At 39.5% G+C, this 18,274-nt stretch overlaps 4 protein-coding genes and 1 long non-coding RNA gene across 7 annotated transcripts in view; 3 read left to right on the forward strand and 2 right to left on the reverse strand.

Moving 5' to 3' along the window:
* Positions 1 to 9: 9 nt before the first annotated feature.
* Positions 10 to 4,565, forward strand: LOC134182690 (rRNA N6-adenosine-methyltransferase ZCCHC4-like). The gene is made up of 11 exons (XM_062650126.1): positions 10 to 127; positions 186 to 589; positions 657 to 748; positions 1,099 to 1,165; positions 1,239 to 1,553; positions 2,160 to 2,275; positions 2,805 to 2,880; positions 3,603 to 3,654; positions 3,718 to 3,775; positions 4,191 to 4,289; positions 4,345 to 4,565. Exons 1-11 carry the CDS (start codon positions 46 to 48, stop codon positions 4,463 to 4,465), a joined length of 1,482 nt encoding a protein of 493 aa, XP_062506110.1. The 5' UTR covers positions 10 to 45; the 3' UTR covers positions 4,466 to 4,565.
* Positions 1,579 to 4,402, reverse strand: LOC134182700 (uncharacterized). Its single transcript, XR_009970402.1, has 3 exons — positions 4,336 to 4,402; positions 4,174 to 4,269; positions 1,579 to 1,625 (listed from the first exon to the last, which is right to left on the reverse strand). It is a non-coding gene; the product is annotated as an uncharacterized LOC134182700 (long non-coding RNA).
* Positions 4,566 to 7,315: 2,750 nt separating the features above from the next.
* On the forward strand, positions 7,316 to 8,783 carry LOC134193320 (pulmonary surfactant-associated protein D-like). Its single transcript, XM_062662152.1, has 4 exons — positions 7,316 to 7,491; positions 7,553 to 7,921; positions 7,988 to 8,177; positions 8,749 to 8,783. The coding sequence occupies exons 1-4, from the start codon at positions 7,402 to 7,404 to the stop codon at positions 8,781 to 8,783; spliced, it is 684 nt and encodes a 227-aa protein (XP_062518136.1). The 5' UTR covers positions 7,316 to 7,401.
* Positions 8,784 to 10,341: 1,558 nt separating this feature from the next.
* Positions 10,342 to 18,274, reverse strand: part of LOC134190063 (AP-5 complex subunit beta-1-like) — a 29,763-nt gene continuing 21,830 nt past the window's right edge. For 2 of the 3 annotated variants that reach the window (XM_062658496.1, XM_062658483.1), the window contains exons 26-31: positions 14,419 to 14,498; positions 14,266 to 14,356; positions 14,156 to 14,209; positions 13,679 to 13,742; positions 13,303 to 13,613; positions 11,231 to 11,564 (exon numbers count right to left, since the gene is read on the reverse strand). In XM_062658496.1, the coding sequence (XP_062514480.1) occupies positions 11,404 to 11,564; positions 13,303 to 13,613; positions 13,679 to 13,742; positions 14,156 to 14,209; positions 14,266 to 14,356; positions 14,419 to 14,498 (761 nt within the window). In that variant the 3' untranslated portion in view covers positions 11,231 to 11,403. Of the gene's footprint in view, positions 10,632 to 11,230; positions 11,565 to 13,302; positions 13,614 to 13,678; positions 13,743 to 14,155; positions 14,210 to 14,265; positions 14,357 to 14,418; positions 14,499 to 18,274 lie in introns of those variants that run through there. The other variant, XM_062658490.1, reaches the window with a different exon arrangement.
* LOC134192381 (collagen triple helix repeat-containing protein 1-like) lies at positions 16,266 to 17,358 on the forward strand. Its single transcript, XM_062661124.1, has 3 exons — positions 16,266 to 16,416; positions 16,493 to 16,870; positions 16,937 to 17,358. The coding sequence occupies exons 1-3, from the start codon at positions 16,327 to 16,329 to the stop codon at positions 17,288 to 17,290; spliced, it is 822 nt and encodes a 273-aa protein (XP_062517108.1). The 5' UTR covers positions 16,266 to 16,326; the 3' UTR covers positions 17,291 to 17,358.

Raw genomic sequence — 18,274 nt, forward strand, 5'->3', positions numbered from 1 at the left:
GTGGTATCGTCGTGTTCTCGTTGCGTAGCTGCACGGTCTGAAATAATGAGCCGAGGCGGACTCTCCTGCGGCGTAGACGTTTGTGTTGATATACCCGGCGATGCAGACCGCCCTGAGTGTATCCATGGTTCGAGCATTGCAGAGTGTGTTGCATCGGATTTGGTCACGTGACGCGTTCTGTACAGGTCCGACTCTGCTCTTCACTCGATATTATGCCGACAAAAATCCGCGACAGTTTTATGCATGTTCGGCATGCCGTGATCGCAAACACTGTGCGTTCTTTCAGTGGGCTGATGAGAAAGCGAGTGAAGAGAAACAGAGAGTCAGACAGCAGATCAATGCAATGCAGTTGCAGCAGCAGCAGCAGCAGCTCAACACGTCAGACGAAAAATACTTGGCGAAATTGGAGACGTTTAAGGAGCTGTCGTCTGATAAGCAAAGAAGGTTTTGCATTTCGTGTAGTGAAGTCCTGCTTCCCGGCGAATGGAGCAAACACTCTGCACACCATGTGAAGACCAATGTTACACAGCAACAGTTGACCACGCCCACAAGACTTTTGCGACCTTTGGAGGATGAAAAGACACACGCTGTAAGGAGAGAAATGTGACATCGGAGTTGCGATGATATCTCAGATGTGCTGTTTTCTTGTGTCGTAGCAATATCTTTTCACAAACGAGACTACTCAATTTCTAGTGGAGGTTTTTAGGAAGCTGCGTATTTCGAAAGTTGTATGTATTGGAACACCCAGGTAACTTACTGAGTGAGGGTGAACATAAGGCCATAGGAATGGCTTAGAAAGGAAGACATACATGCATCTATACATACAAACATACATCCGTACATAGACATACAAACAGGCTGACAGGCAGACAGATAGAAGACAGACAGGTAGACAGACAGACACATAGACAGACAGACCTATAGAAAGACAGACACATAGACAGACAGACAGACACATAGACAGACAGACAGACACATAGACAGACAGACAGATAGAAAGGCAGACACATAGACAGATAGACAGACAGACTGAGACAGACAGACAGTTGGCAATTTGAAACAAACGCATCGAATTCATTGATTGTTTTCACGTTACAGAATACATGAACATATAATGGAATGTAAAAATTTAAAGAGCTTTCTGCTTGACATTGATCATCGTTATGTAAGTGTGCATGCAATCAAGCAAGCATCACTAGATCTGAATAATCAAACACAACTACTTGTTATCTGTCTAGGCTCAGTTCTTCTCTCCAGATACATACCAGAGATTCAACATGTTTAATTCCCACTTTTTCAATGGCGACGAGGGGAAAACTCATTTCAAGGAGTTTCTCACAAGTGGATCTTCTAACCTTGCTTTCATTCTTGATCCTCCTTTTGGAGGCATCGCCGAAGTTCTTGCCTGCACTTTGAAGTCGTTGTGGTCACTGACAGCAAGCTGCAATGCTGAGACAGTAGAAAGAGAGTATCCCACTTTCTGGATTTTTCCATATTTTCTTGAAGGTCACGTGACTGATGCTCTGCCAATGTTCAAGATGCTTGACTACAAGGTGCACATTTGTATATGATGCAGTCGTTTTATTGAGCTGGCAAACATGCAGGCAGGCAGATGGAGAGATAGACTGCCAAACAAAGAATAGAAACAGATACGAACGGATAGGAACAAATGAACCAAAATCATAAAAAAATTGTAGACAGCTAGACATCTCTTAAACAGGCACGTTGATAGGCTCCACATTCGTATCACACCATGCCTAACATTGAAACGAATGTGTTGGCTAGCCATCTGTAAGTCTATCTACAAAACTTGTGCACTCATACTGTAAAACTCCGGGTGCTGAAGTGATTGAGTTTGACATGAAATGATGCTCAGTAAATATCAACATTAACAAAACAAAATAGACTAATGTATGACGTCATGAGGTAAATCGCACAGCAAATCAGTAAAATTTGTGCTTGATCATTCAGTTTGTTTTGATCATGTTGAGGGAGCTGGACTACCATTTAATAGCTAGATGTATACACTAACATAATAATGATCACAAATTGTGCCAATGCTGTCGTACACAATAACCAGTACTAAAGATCAGATGCTGCAACTCTTGTAACACATCAACGTTTGTGTGTAGTCTCGATGATTTGCTACTCGTATTTAGGTGAATTACGATAATCACGTATTGTACAAATGCTCTAAGAAACGAGGCTCACCGGTGCGACTGTTTACCAACGTTTCTTCGGAGAAAGTCAAACTTCCTGCATCAGAAGGATACAGGTGAATTGCTTGAAATAGCTAAATCAAATATATTTGAATTGAACTAGTTTAGTGTTCCCACTTTTTATTGGTAAGGCTGCGGCTCGATCACACTGTTTATTGAGCAACAACACAGCACAGAAACCGATTATAGTGATGTAGTGTAACGTATGTTATATAAACTATAAAACGTAAAATAATTAATATTATATATACAATACACAATACGAAGTATTGTGTCATAAGTTAATGTGTACTATATATATACAGTACAATAGTATAATGACACTCTAGATAAAATATGCTGCCATGACGGTACATGATGTGGTTAACAAATGTGCAATAGTGCAATGCAAAACCTATTACTTCGCTTTGTTTTATAATACCAATGTTGGTACACAGAGCATTCGTCCTATATAGTGGTTTTAAGCCAATTGTCTTGTTCTGGTGTACGGTGGTTGGTGGTCTTCATATCCTGCCTGTGTGCCACACTGTGTAATATCATTATACTCCCTCCTGAGTGAGTGATGATGGTTTTGTGATTCTGTAGATTGTGTAGGATATGCAGACGATACGTGGCCAAGGAGAACAAGCACTGTGTCGAGTGCAACTCCTGCACTTCGAAGGTAATTATGTATCTGTATATACATTCCTCTAATGCCCATGTTGCTCCTACTTGTCATGCTGCTGAGTTGTGTATAACTGAATCAGTGAGCAGGGGCGTAGTGAGAAATGGGGGGGGGGGGGCTAAACTTCACGGATGCTACATGACACGCCCACTTTTATGGACACTTCCAATTTTATTGGATTCTAATTGACTGATACTGTAGAATCAGTGGCTGGAAAAAGGGTGATGTATATATACTATATATACCGCTTTGGTCCTCACGCGTATTAATTATTTACAGGCCACAATTTTTATGACCACGCCTACAAATGATGGGGCTCTAGCCCGGTCTAGCCCATGCCACACTACGCCCCTTCAGTGAGGTAGGAGCAACATCTGGATAGTATTATACTATGGAGGTAACACACTGTCAGTGTTTTAGTATCAAAGTCAACAGTTAGTTTGAGTGTAAAGTTGGTATGGGACCATTCAAAGTGTGTGAATTTGTGCAGACAGTGGCATGTGTTGAACAATGTACGACTTGGTCAGTAATTGTGGGTTTGATGAATTAGGTCACATTGTACAGTCAAAAATATAAAAGAGAGGGACGGCTAGTGTGCATACAGTTTTACATAACAGTGTACTGTACTACTAATGTAACAGAATCGTTTGTATATATTGGCAGTGCGACTGCAAATTGGCAAATTATAAATATTAATATGTACTGTGTTTCATCTCAAGGACGGCAGAACGTATGTCCACTGCAGCCAATGTAAGACGTGTGTCAAACCAGGTAGGTAGTTACCTGGTGTACCAGCAAGGAATGTGTCCAATAAAACACATGCTTGTTGTTCAGGACGCGTTCACTGTGACACGTGTAGCCACTGCCAGCCACCAGTACACGAGTGTACACAGTAAGAAACCATAATGCGTAGTAATGAATTAATGTAATCATACTTAATTAAATAATTATTATTGATAGTTATACGTAATATTATGTGCGCTCAACTAGATCAGTTTCTTCATTACTTGTACATTTATTGTATACATAGCAAGCTCAAATATACTTAATTAATAGTTAATTAATTAATATAGTAGACAGAGTGAAGAACATTTGAATTGATCAGTGTCATATAATGGAGATATCCTTACTTACAATGTCACACTGCAGGAGCAGACACCAAAAGCTACTTCAGTCGATTAATTAGTTACGTTGAGGGCACCATGACTTGATTATTAATTAATTAATTAATTAATTAATTACTGCTTGTCATGTTAGCAGTAAAAAGTTATAAACAGAGACGTAACTCACTTTGACTTCCTTTGAAGTGTAACACCACTATCTGGATGTCACATTTGTGGACAGCTTGACCACAAGAGGAAGGACTGTCCGAGGAGGCTGAGTAACCTACAAAGACCAGCCAAACGGTACACTCATCATCCCCTAAACTTTATCTCATAATAAAGCAAAAACATTTTTTAGGAAATCTGATCATTCAGACAGCCATCAAAGTCCCAAGAAAAAGAAATCAACAGTAAAGAAGTCGCATAAAGTCCGGAAACTGAAAGCAAAAGCAAAATTTAATAAATCAAATCGACTCTAAACGTTGGATTCTCAGCATACATAAATAAGAAGTAGGAATGAATACTTTGTGTTAGTTGCTTTTGTCTAATATTGCAAGAAGAATTTATTGATTCATGAGAGACTGTGTCACTCACCTTTTGTTATCACTATGTACAAAGTTGATGCCTCGATGATAAGCATTTTCAGTAAGAAATGATGATGTGATGGGAAGAGGGCAGCAGGCCAAACTATGCTGCAAAAGAAATTAGCTGGGATAGACGGGCAGACAGACACCAGGACAGCAATGACATTCAACAGCATAGAAATACTGTAATTCTGACCTCTGGTGTTATATACACATGGTTTTTGCCTTCTGTGTTCTATTGCTCTAAACACATACCAGCAGTTAGTATAGCAACAACTGTACTTGCAATTGAATGGCGTTTTAGCAGTGTCTGATATATGCCTTTGCTTTGAACTCATGGCCAATGCTTGTAGACTTCGTAGACCACCAAGTAATTAAATCTCTTGACCATCACAAGTATAGTTTGTGTGACAATTGAAAGATAGTGACTAATACCTTTTGTTGAGATGTAACATCAAAATGCAAAATTTCACCATTATGGATCTTCTAGAAGTAACATATACAGTAGTGAAAAGCAAACATCACAACCAAACAATAAAAACATGTACGTCAAGATATGACATCAACGATCATACATAAACACAAGCAACATAAAACTACATGCAAGTCCTAGCTTACACACTGTACAATAAATCTTTTTAAATCTTGTTCTTGTTTCCTACTTGGTTACCACACGATCTGATTTTGCAGGAGGTTTTACAACACTCCTTTAGTCCACAGGTAGGCCATACTATACTGTCTAGATCCAATTCCGGCCACTAGCAAAGTCATGCAAAAAACAAAAAATGACAGAGTGGCATGCAAGCACACAGACGGATAAGCAGGCAAGTAGATAAGGCAAACAGACAGCTCAAAGAGAAGAAGAGCTAAAGCACAATACAAGAGTATAATTTAATGCTCAAGAACTCTCAGAAAGGTACTCTCTGGTGTGAATGTTACGAAGATGATTTACGAAATGAACTCCACACTATCTCAAAGTTTCTCATTACATTCCTTTTCTCGAAAAACAAATGAATGCAATGAGCAAAAAATTACACCAATACCTACACAACCTTTTAGGGCAGCAGCTAGATTACTGTCCATTAAACTAAATGTATATTTGAGACGGGGGAGGTGGGTAGCAGGCAATGCCATACAAAGACAATACAACGTGATACTGCAAGATGTAATGATCATCGAATGATGTTTGTTTGCATAGCCCCTTCGTGAAATGCCACCGGCAATGAGTTGTTAAAGTTTGCACATACTAGGATATCCACAGTGGTGTGTGGTAACTCAAGTAAACAGGTTGCACTTTACAAGAACAGACATTGAGAACAAGGAAGGCTGGCTCCGTAAATCTACCTGTTTAAAACTGTATCTGGTAATCAATGACCTCCTGGGTGATGTGCTTTCTTTATTGAAGTCTCCAGTGTTATTACAATCTGAAATTCTAAAACATGTGCCACATGCAGTCCTCAGCTCAAAAAATTATGAATGCCATTGTGGAACAGGCATACTTCATTGTACCTTCCTGATCGCTTAATTGTTGAATGACTTTTGAATTCCACCTCTGTGTAATGAGAGGTATAGCTATACCCTACCTTGACCTAAAGTATACTTAGTTTTGAACGATCTGATGTTTCTGCAAAAGTGTGCCATTCGACATCGTGTGTGTGTGTGTGTGTGTGTGTGTGTGTGTGTGTGTGTGTATGTGTGTGTGTGTGTGTGTGTGTGTGTGTGTGTGCGTGCGCGCGCACATGCGCGCATACTCCCAAGTGATTGGCAACTGAGAGGAAGGAAAGTAGGTGTTACTTTGAATGATGTTTGCAGCTGATTATCTTTCACCATTGTTGTTGTTTGCACCTTGCTTTGCATCATGGTCTAAATCCGTAACATTTTATATTCGACAAGTGAGCCATGTTGATTCAAAATCAAATTCTAGCCGTTAGCAAGATTGAAAATGACAACATCACACAGACAAAACACAAACAGGCAGACTGCACAAAACAAAAAGAATATAATATTATATACATTCAAAACTTCCACAAATGTGTGCCCGAGCAATCTCATGCCTCTTGTGGAGAAACATGGAAGGTGGGCTTAGCCTTAGCATAGGTAAACACTGCCTCAACTGTCTCTTTCATTTCTTGCACTACAAATAAGAGTATAGATTAACGCATTACATTTCATGCAATACCTTTGATAGGCACATTTCAGTGTTGTGCTGCTCAGGCAAGGAAGATAATCAGACTGATAGAGATTACGCAGACATATAATGGTTGAAATGGGCTGGTTAATTGTTTGTCAAGGTGATTCTGTGTATGAGCTACCCTAAAATAACTGTATGAGCAGCCATAGCAAAACCTGTATAGTAAACTTCGCGATTTATATATGTACACGAGGCAGCAATATAGTCGCTGACGTCATTTCGTGATTTGTAAACTTTCGTCGGATTCTAATTGTTCTATCAACATTCAACATTTATGGACTATATAGAATTGTGAGATTTGGTTGAATATCACTTGTAATGTGTTAGCAAATTTTGCACATTCTAGCATGTCTCCACAACATGAGCATATCTCCAATGTTGGTGACAACATGGGAATGCATGATAACAGGGTGGACCTCACAAGAATCAAAGTCAAAAAGAGGAAGATCGACTTGGAGCATGCACTACCAGTTTGATATCACGTTAGGTAATTAAATGAGTTTCAAACATCATACTTCATGAAAAACGTTCTAGCTGTATGTTTCAGTACCCGCCCCGGATGTGAGGATGTGTGAGGAGGAGTATATAAGAGCAAGCTCACCAGCTCACTTCATCAGTATCGAGGATATCGGTCATCATCATGTTTTCATTTTTTGTGACAGTTCTTGTGCTCATTCAAGTCATTGCTACTTCTGGTGGTCAAAGTGTGTCAGATGAGAGAAATCAGCAGGTTATGATGATTCATCAAGTAGTAATTAAAATATATTATTCTGATTTTGTTTACTGAGTAGACATGTGTGTCTGCTGGTGTACCTGGAGTACCTGGATCACCTGGAGTTAATGGATCACCTGGACGAGATGGAATGAAAGGAGAAAAGGGGATGAATGGAGAGAAAGGATTAGTTGGAGATGGTGGTGCACAAGGAATAAAAGGAGAAGAAGGAAGGGAAGGAGAGGAAGGAATAAAGGGAGAGAGAGGATTAGTTGGAGATGTTGGTGGTAAAGGTAATGCTGGGAAGATAGGTCCACAAGGTTCACAAGGTCCACGAGGGATAAAAGGAGAAACAGGAAGGAAAGGAGAGAAAGGAGAAGCTATGACACTCAACTGGAAACAGTGTGTGTGGGATAGAAGTGATGGGAAGGACAGCGGTCTGATTCAGGTTATTCCAACTCAATTTGTGATTACAATTATCAACGTGTGACTTGTTTCTGCTTTCTTTCAACAGAACTGTAATTTTAGGAAACATGACAGCAATTCAGCTCTACATGTTGCATATGCAGGAAATCTCAATGTGTACTGCACCAGTGGTTATTGCTGTTCTCGATGGTATTTTACATTCAACGGTAACGAGTGCAGTGGACCTATGACTATTGAGGGAGTTGTGTATGGTGCTCCAACTAATGATAATCCTCACCGTCACAGACAGATTGAGGGATACTGTGAGAACATTCCAGCAGGTCAAGTCACAATTGGATTCAAAATTGGAAACTGTAAGAGATACTCGATAAATAATGGCTATACAGGATGGAATTCAGTATCTCGCATTATGATTGAAGAAGTTCCTCCATCACAAAAGTGACTGATATGTAGTGACAAACGATAAATTCTATCCAGTATGTGTAGCTGTTGCATGTTCTTTACCATTACTGGTATTAGCATCTCACTTTCCTGTGTGTGTGTGTGTGTGTGTGTGTGTGTGTGTGTGTGTGTGTGTGTGTGTGTGTGTGTGTGTGTGTGTGTGTGTGTGTGTGTAGTTCGACTGAAACAAAGCTGTACGTGCGTTCCAAATTAGTTCTAGCTAACACCGTAGCCATGCATTTCTGCACTACTGTAGTTTCTAATAAATTCAATAGACTTCATTGCAAACATAAATGTAGCTTTCATTTCAGTAGTAAACAATTGAACTACATACTTTTACCAATTGTCAAGATTGCCCATAATCATCTGTACATTTTAGCACATCTATATGTTTGAAATGTGTCACAGTGTTTTCACCCTTATCTCTAAAGACCGGTCCATGATTTGTCAATGTAATCTGGTATGGCCTGACTGTTTCTGTCTGAACTGGAATTTTTGGGACATTGTTTCCCAAATATATTCGAGCTGTATGTATACAATAGGCAAAATATGTGTACAACATAAATGGATTGTAAAACGTAGAATCTAAATGTTTAATCCTCATTCAGATATAAACACACACACACACACACACACACACACACACACACACACACACACACACACACACACACACACACACACACACACACACACAAGATGACAAAACCCACGTCTGTGTACAGCATGAGCTCCATCCCTCACCTTTCAGTCATTTTTGTTTCTTCTGAACAAACGACCGGTCTCTCTTCTTGTAATCTCTTGTTCTGCTCTGTTCCACTCTATAACATATAAGCATTGCAATTGCATTAAATGTAACATCAAATCATATATAACCATGACCCCAAAATATGGTGGCAAATAGATAAACTACATTCATGACTGCCTCACCCCCCCCCCCCGCACGTATGCACAAACACACCCACACCACACCCACACCCGTAGTACACACACACACACACACACACACACACACACACACACACACACACACACACACCAGCAGCAGCAGCAATAGCAGCAGCAACAACTCCAGAACATTCTTGCATTTGAGCGTCAACCAACAAAGCATGCCTAAAGCACAAAGATCAAGTAAAAAATCGGCTGAATGCAATAAGCAACGGCAGATCTCTCTTGTCTATTACCAAGAAATATGTTGCCATTGCAGTTCTACGAGTGGTTGACCTCTGAAGATATGGTAGAGTGTGACAAACAGACAGAGAAGATGCTATTGCAACAGCCTAATTGCTATTTCAATACAACAGGTCAAACTAAAGGCACACAGAAAAACAACCACATGCTATGTACACGATTCAACTCAATATAGGTTACTGTGGCATGTTAGTATGCCAGCAAAAAATAAATTAATTGTTGCGTCTTGTTTCCATGTAGCTGCTGTCTGCTCTGTCCATCTGTCTGCTCGGTCTGTCTGTCTGTTTGGTCCGTCTGTTTGTCTGCTTGGTCTTGCTGTCTGTTGGTCCGTCTGTCTGCTTAGTCTGTCTGTCCATTTGATCTTTCTGTCTGCGTTTCTGTTTCTTTCTTGTACCATCTTGTGCTTACCTCCACCCAAGTAGTGCACACGTTCACGGCAATTCAGTTTAGGAACACAGCAACAGCACCACAAGTAATCATTATAATGCACAATTACAATAATCAAGTAACATAACAAATATAACTAATAATATTTGTTATATTTGTTATGTTTATACATTGCAGTTTAGCATATTGATAGTCAATGGTAATAGACTAAAAAGCAATTTACTGTGACTTCGTTCAAAATGCCACAAACTGGATGTAACATTAGTGGACAGTTCAAGAGCAGCACAAGCCCAAAATGCAAAGCAAAGCAATCTAGCCAAACAGTACGTGTACTCTCAGGCTTTGTAAGTCACAATGAACCAAAACTAAATTAAGAAATCCAGTAATTCACGCAATGCCAATATCTCAAGAAAAGCAAAAAATGAAAATCACGACACTGAAGATTGAACAAACTGGAACAACTGAAATTGTCAAAACCAAATTTTTCATAAATCATTGTAGGCTGCATGCACAACATGCATACATTAATATTCAAGAGTAACTACTTGTGTGTCAGTCGTGTTGTTCTAATTGTGAGAGGAATTCATTGATCCACGGCAGAATGTGCCAATCGTCTGTTGCTATCGCTACAAATGTCTGTGCCTCATCCATGAGCATTTTCAGTAAAACATGATGATGTGGCAGAAGAAAGACAGCAGCTCGGATTACATTTTCTGTTGCAATGAAAATAAATTAATTGGTAATTAATAAATACAGCAATAGACATAAAAATGGAATAAAGTAGCTTTAATTAATAAATAATTAATTAATTACATATTGTTGCTTCTTGTTTCCATGTAGCTGCCGTCCGCTCTGTCCATCTGTCTGCTTGGTCTGTCTGTCTGTTTGGTCTGTCTGTCTGTCTGCTTGGTCTGTCTGCCTGTCCATTTGATCTTTCTGTCTGCGTTTCTGTTTCTTTCTTGTACCACCTTGTGCTTACCTCCACCCAAGTAGTGCACACCTTCATGCCAATTCAGTTTACAAACACAGCAACAGCACCACAAGTAATCATTATAATGCACAATTACAATAATCAGTAACATAACAAATATAACTAATATAATACATTGCAGTTTAGCATATTGATAGTCAATAGTAATAGACCAAAAAGTGATTTAGTGTGACTTCGTTCAAAATGCCACAAACTGGATGTGACATTTGTGAACAGTTCAAGAGCAGCACAAGCCCAAAATGCACAGCAAGAAATCTAGCCAAACAGTACGTGTACTCTCAGGCTTTGTACGTCACAATGAACCAAAACTAAATTAAGAAATCCAGTAATTCACACAATGCCAATATCTCAAGAAAAGCAAAAATGAAGATCACAACAATGAAAATTGAACAAACTGGAGCAACTGAAATTGTCAAAACTAAATCTTTCATAAATCATCGTAGGCTGCATGCACAACATGCATACATTAATATTCAAGAATAACTACTTGTGTGTCAGTCGTGTTGTTCTAATTGTGAGAGGAATTCATTGATCCACGGCAGAATGTGCCAATCGTCTGTTGCTATCGCTACAAATGTCTGTGCCTCATCGATGAGCATTTTCAGTAAGACATGATGACGTGGCGGAAGAAAGACAGCAGCTCGAATTACATTTTCTGTTGCAATGAAAATAAATTAATTGGTAATTAATTAATAAAGCAATAGACATAAAAATGAAATAAAGTAGCTTTAATTAATAATTAATTAATTAATTACATAAACAAGTGGGGCATTGCAAGAGCACGACAAGTGATGACTACACAAGACAGATCAAAAGAATTCTAATGGATTACACATATTCTAGTGAAAGGTGCACTCCACACTGATAACATTTGCCAATGTTTGAAAAACGGCCAGAGACAACAAGAGCCATACGTCAACACAGAGGAGCACACAAACACACAAGCAGTTGGATTCATGCTTGATAAACAAACAGATAAACAAATGGACAGACAGACAGACAAACAAATACGTATTCAATAGACAGACAACAGATAAACAAACAGACAAACAGACAGACAAACAAATTAACAAACAGACAGACAAACAGACAGACAGACAGACAGACAGACGAGCAGATAGCAATATAAACAACCAGCAAAATAGAATTACTGTTATAATCTGAGTTGAAAACTCTGGTGTCTCTGTACATTACACGTTCTTTTATAGCTCTAATGGATAGTGGCAGTTAGTGACCAAACGTATAGTTGCTACTGAATGGTCTACTAGAACTCTTTCAATGCTTCTACTTTCAACTCCTGATCAACACTTGTAAGTCGTGCATTACAGATTGGCTAAACATCCAGCTGTTGGGATAGGACTAGCTGGTACTACAGTACGTAACTGCAAAAAATTGTTGTTGGCAAGAATACAAAAGCAATTGCTGTGATAAATGTGATTGAGAATTAGTAATTGCACCATTAAATTTAGGTGTGGTTCTGGTGTAACATCAAAATACAAATTCTTACACACACACACACACACACACACACACACACACACACACACACACACACACACACACACACACTCACACACACACACACACACACACACACAAACAAAAACACACACAGACACAGACACAGACACACACCTACACACACACACACACACACACACACACACACACACACACACACACACAAACACACACACACACACACACACACACACACACACACACACACACATGTGCACACACACACACACACACACATGTGCACACACACACACATGTGCACACACACACACACACACACACACACACACACACACACACACACACACCACACCTACACACACACAAAAATGGCAAATGAATAAGAAGCTGCCATTAAACGCTAATGCCCCAGTCAGATGGCTGGGTTCCTGTGCACTAAGCAGGAGCTATGGGCCGTGCTAAGCAATCTCCTGGAGCCTGACCAGGTGCTCGCAGGAGCACCGACTGCGATGCCAACTGTGGTGTGGGCATCCACTGGACACCAGTGGCTGATGGACTTTGTCGCAGTCAGAGGCCATTGCCACCCCAGTCAAAGACCAGGTACTCATTTATACTCCTGAGTTTAGAGAAGCAATTGTGTGTACGTTTCCTGCCCAAGGAAATTATGCCATAGCTCGCCATCATTGTGACCTGAACTTGCAACCCTGCAAGGTTGCGGATGTTTCCATTCTTGAAACGCACTCTCTAACCAATTGAGCTACAGCACTCTCTAACCCTAACACACACACACACACACACACACACACACACACACACACACACACACACACACACACACACACACACACACAGACAACGTATGACATAGACACGAGCACAAACAAAAAGCAATACGCAAGACATTGCATCACCTTGCACAGCAACAATGAATGGCTCCAGCCATACGTTGATACTATCTTCTACGACTGTCCTTCCTGCGTGCAAACATTTGATCGACTCGACTGCCTGACTAATCATTTCATTGTCGCCGCTTTCAGATTCCTCGTGAATCTTAGCCCACAAATCTTCGAAAAGCTGAGCAGCTGCCATCTGTCTGTCCTCATCATCTCCCTCAAGGTAAGCGCCAGGCAACTGAACCGGCAAAAACAGATCAGTAAAACGTAGAGACAAAGGATCCAAGTGACACTCCAAAGTTTGCCCTTCTGTGTTGCTGCACGTCACTCTAAACACAAAAAGAATGATGTAATGCTATAGCAAGTCTCATAAAAATACATGATATATACTAACATCACATTGAAGTCTGCAGGAAAAGGCTCTTCTGGAACAAACTCAACCTTCACCTCCTTTTGGGCTACAGAGAAAAAGTTACATTTACAAGTAAAGCAATAGCAATGCTGTTGAGAAGGTCAAAGCACACTGCACAACTATGTATGCATGCATGTATGTATGTGTGTACATAAAATCTATTAGTTACACCAATAAGGTTTTATAGTGTATTGTAAGTATGTTTTTTTTGTCGTGTTGTTTGTGTTAAGTTTAGTTGTGTATTTGATGTAATATTAGTATGTTTCTATTGGAGTCATAGACTCCTATAATACAAAAAATGTATATAAAATAGGCATGTAGCTTCAAATACAAACAGATGTAAATGAAAGACCCATACGACCAGACAAGCAGTTAGACACAAGAAAGACAGCACAGATCCACCAGATCAAGCACAACACTAAGAGAGCTGACATGACAAGACAATTTCTTTAGTAATACCAGCAAGTGCAGATCCAATGTGTGATGACTGCCGCAGGTATGAAACTGGGATATCTACAACACAAATGCAAATGCAGCAACATACTACAAATGCAGCAGATTATCACAACCAGCTATTGATCTGTAACGTCTTCCTGTAGTAAGTTGAATAACTGCAGCAAAGATCTCCGTTGGAATTGTAGCTTCACTTAAATCTAAACACTGTTACAAGCATACATAAGAGACAATACGTAGGACAATATGAGAATATAAACAAAACGCACGTATTTGAAAATGTATGTCATTTCAATAGATGGAGAGAAGAGTGAATTGCTGATCATGTCTTCATATCTCTTCAGCAAACCTGTGATAATCATCAGATGGTATTAATATAACAGACAACAAAGCAGACACAGACAAACAAACAAACAAACAAACAAACAACAGGCACACAAACAGTCAGACAGACTGACAGACACACACACACAAACAGACAGACAAACAGAGACAAACAGACAAGACAGACAGACAAATACAGTAGACAATAAAATACCATTGACAGACACACAAACAGACTAACAGATATTTTCAATCGTTCGATAAAAAGTAAAATTCCAAATTATAGAACGAGGCTACTAGCCTTCTATGCCTTCATTACAATAAAGTTGAACAAGCAAATAGCCTTTAAATAGCTGTCTGTTGTCAAGTTGTCACAGATTAGGTCTGTTGGTCTTCATAACTTTTCACTGAACGTAAATTTGTTAATTCTTGAAATAAATGTCTAGATGTGTACTAAACATTTGGTTGTTAAAGCATCAGAATCTGTTAAGATCCTTGCAACGTGTCTATCTACATGTCCCACTCAGCATCATGTTGCTACACCCACAACTTTCGACAATCAAGAAGAGAAACTTAGGTATTGCTGCCAATGACGTTTGCAGCTGATCATACTCTTTTCAAGTCCTTTTCTTGTTCTTTTGCCGTGCTTGCATCATGATTTGATGCCTAAACCAATATCTGCAATACTTTTGTGTTCCACTGCCATGCATGTTGATGTCAAGGTCTCAATTCACGTCATACACATTGTCACAAACAATTGCAGCAGACAAACAGGCTTACAGACAACACAGAAAAACAGTTGAGTAATAGCAAAGAAACAATTATAAGAAAAACTTGATGCTTAAACCTTCTAAGAAGATACTCTCCTAACACTATAGTATATATACCCTGGTGCATACGAACACTAAAGTACAAATGGAGATTAAGAAAATTAGTTAACGCCATTTAAAGTCTCTTCGTTTTCAAACTACAGAAAAGTAGTGATGCAGCATAGCTAAAAACATTCTAGATGCATTATAATTTGCATCCAATTTCATTGCACAATATGCACTGGCAAGCTATCAAGAAACATGTAAGACACTAGCTGCTACTATAAAACTCTTATGATCTAAGAGTGAATACTTTTGCAGGAAGAGTTCTCGTGTTTGTTCATCCAGCCAGCAGCTACAAAACTGTACATCAAAAAGTTGCTGTAGACTACATGATCCATTCATTAGATCAACATTCTTGCATGACAACATATAGTAGTTGAACGTAGCACATGCAACTGACAGTATGAGTTGCTCAGTTGGTTGCTTTCGAATACAAGGATTATTTACCATGTATCTTTGCTCTCCAGGGTAACAACCCTGACACAATTACTAATGGCATGAAGTTAGGGACGCCTTGATATAATGCCATTCCACTTTCACAACTCTCAACTGGCTGTAACAAAAGCAGTCAAAAGCATTCTGCAAATTACGTAGTAAATCTGCAGTGTTCTAATCGCTGACATCTCACAAGAGCTTACCCATACATAGAAGAAATCTTAAGATATGATGCTTTGCTAGAGTATATCCCCCAAGGAAGTGCCACGTGAAATAAGTTAGCATCTTCCCAGTGGTATATGATAACATGGGAAAACAAACAAACTTTCACTCTATAAACAGAAAAGAAACAACAGAAAAGATTGGCTCTTTGCCACTGTCTTTTTAGCACCATCTTTAGTAATAGATGGCCTCCAAAACATTACCAAAAATTTTCTGTTTCAGACCAGACTGTACCTGCCCCGGATATGACGGTGTGAGAGGAGGAGTATATAAGAGCAAGCTCACCAGCTCACTTCATCAGTATCGAGGATATCGGTCATCATCATGTTTTCATTTTTTGTGACAGTTCTTGTGCTCATTCAAGTCATTGCTACTTCTGGTGGTCAAAGTGTGTCAGATGAGAGAAATCAGCAGGTTATGATGATTCTTTTTCAAGTATTACTTGACATAGAAGCTAATACATTATTGCTTTAATTTGTTTACTGAGCAGACATGTGTGTCTGCTGGTGTACCTGGAGTACCTGGATCACCTGGAGTTAATGGATCACCCGGACGAGATGGAATGAAAGGAGAAAAGGGGATGAACGGAGAGAAAGGATTAGTTGGAGATGCTGGTGCACAAGGAATAAAAGGAGAAGAAGGAAGGAAAGGAGGGAAAGGAATAAAGGGAGAGAGAGGATTAGTTGGAGATGTTGGTGGTAAAGGTATTGCTGGGAAGATAGGTCCACAAGGTCCGCAAAATTCACAAGGTCCACGAGGGATAAAAGGAGAAACAGGAAGGAAAGGAGAGAACGGAGAAGCTATGGCACTCAACTGGAAACAGTGTGTGTGGAATAGAGAGGATAATAAGGACAGCGGTCTGATTCAGGTTATTCCAACTCGATTTGTGATTACAATTATCAACGTGTGACTTGTTTCTGCTTTCTTTCAACAGAACTGTAATTTTAGGAAACATGACAGCAATTCAGCTCTACATGTTGCATATGCAGGAAATCTCAGGGTTGAATGCTCCAGTGGTCCTTGCTGTTCTCGATGGTATTTTACATTCAATGGTAACGAGTGCAGTGGACCTACGACTATTGAGGGAGTTGTCTATGGTAGTCCAGCTAATAATAATCCTCTCCATCACAGACAGATTGAGGGATACTGTGAAAACATTCCAGCAGGTCAAGTCACAATTGGATTCAACATTGGAAACTGTAAGAGATACTCGACATATGATGGCTATACAGGATGGAATTCAGTATCTCGCATTATGATTGAAGAAGTTCCTCCATCACAAAAGTGACTGATCTGCAGTGACAAACGATAACTTCTATTCAGTATGTGTAAGTAGACTAGCTGTTGCATGCTCTTTATCATTATTGGTATTAGCATCTCACTCTCCTGTGTGTGTGTGTGTGTGTGTGTGTGTGTGTGTGTGTGTGTGTGTGTGTGTGTGTGTGTGCATGGTTCAACTGAAACAAAGCTGTACGTAGGTTCCAAATGATTTCTAGCTAAAACAGTAGCTATTTGTTTCTTCACTACCATAGTTTCTAATAATAATAAATTCAATAGACTTCATTGCAAACTCGTTCAGTAGTAAAGCATAAATGTAGGTAAACAATTGAACTGCAGACTTTTACCAATTGTCAAGATTGCCCATAATCATCTAGCAAACCTATGTGTTTGTAATGTGTCACAGTTGCTTCTCACCCTTATCTCTAAAAACCAGTCCATGATTTGTCAATGTAATCTGGTAAGGCCAGGACTGTTTTTGCATAGACCACAAATTTTTGGGACATTGTTTCCCAAATATACTCAAGCTGTATGTATACAATAGGCAAAATATGTATACAACATGGATGAATGTAAAGCACAGAATCTAAAAGTTTAATCCTCATTCAGATAAACACACACACACACACACACACACACACACACACACACACACACACACACACACAGTGCTTGAAGTAAGGTTTCAACGTTGTCCGGACATGTAGTCTCACGTAGGCAGTCTCACGTAGGCAGTCTCACGTAGGCAGCCCCTCCCCTTTTGATATCAAAAGTTATCCCCCTTTTTGATATTAAAAGGGGGAGAGGCTGGCTACGCAAGACTAAAATTTTAAATTGATTGGACTTCACAGCTAGAATTGGTTCAAGCATATTTTCCATCGTAACTAACTTACTCAGGAGCATCAAAACATGATTTTAATTTGTTTGGTATAACGAGCGTTAATAAAAAAGGCAGCCAATTTAACATGATGAGTGCAAAAGATCAGTGTCACCA

Source organism: Corticium candelabrum, chromosome 1, assembly GCF_963422355.1.
Source record: "Corticium candelabrum chromosome 1, ooCorCand1.1, whole genome shotgun sequence".
NCBI classification, from domain to species: Eukaryota; Metazoa; Porifera; class Homoscleromorpha; order Homosclerophorida; family Plakinidae; genus Corticium; species Corticium candelabrum.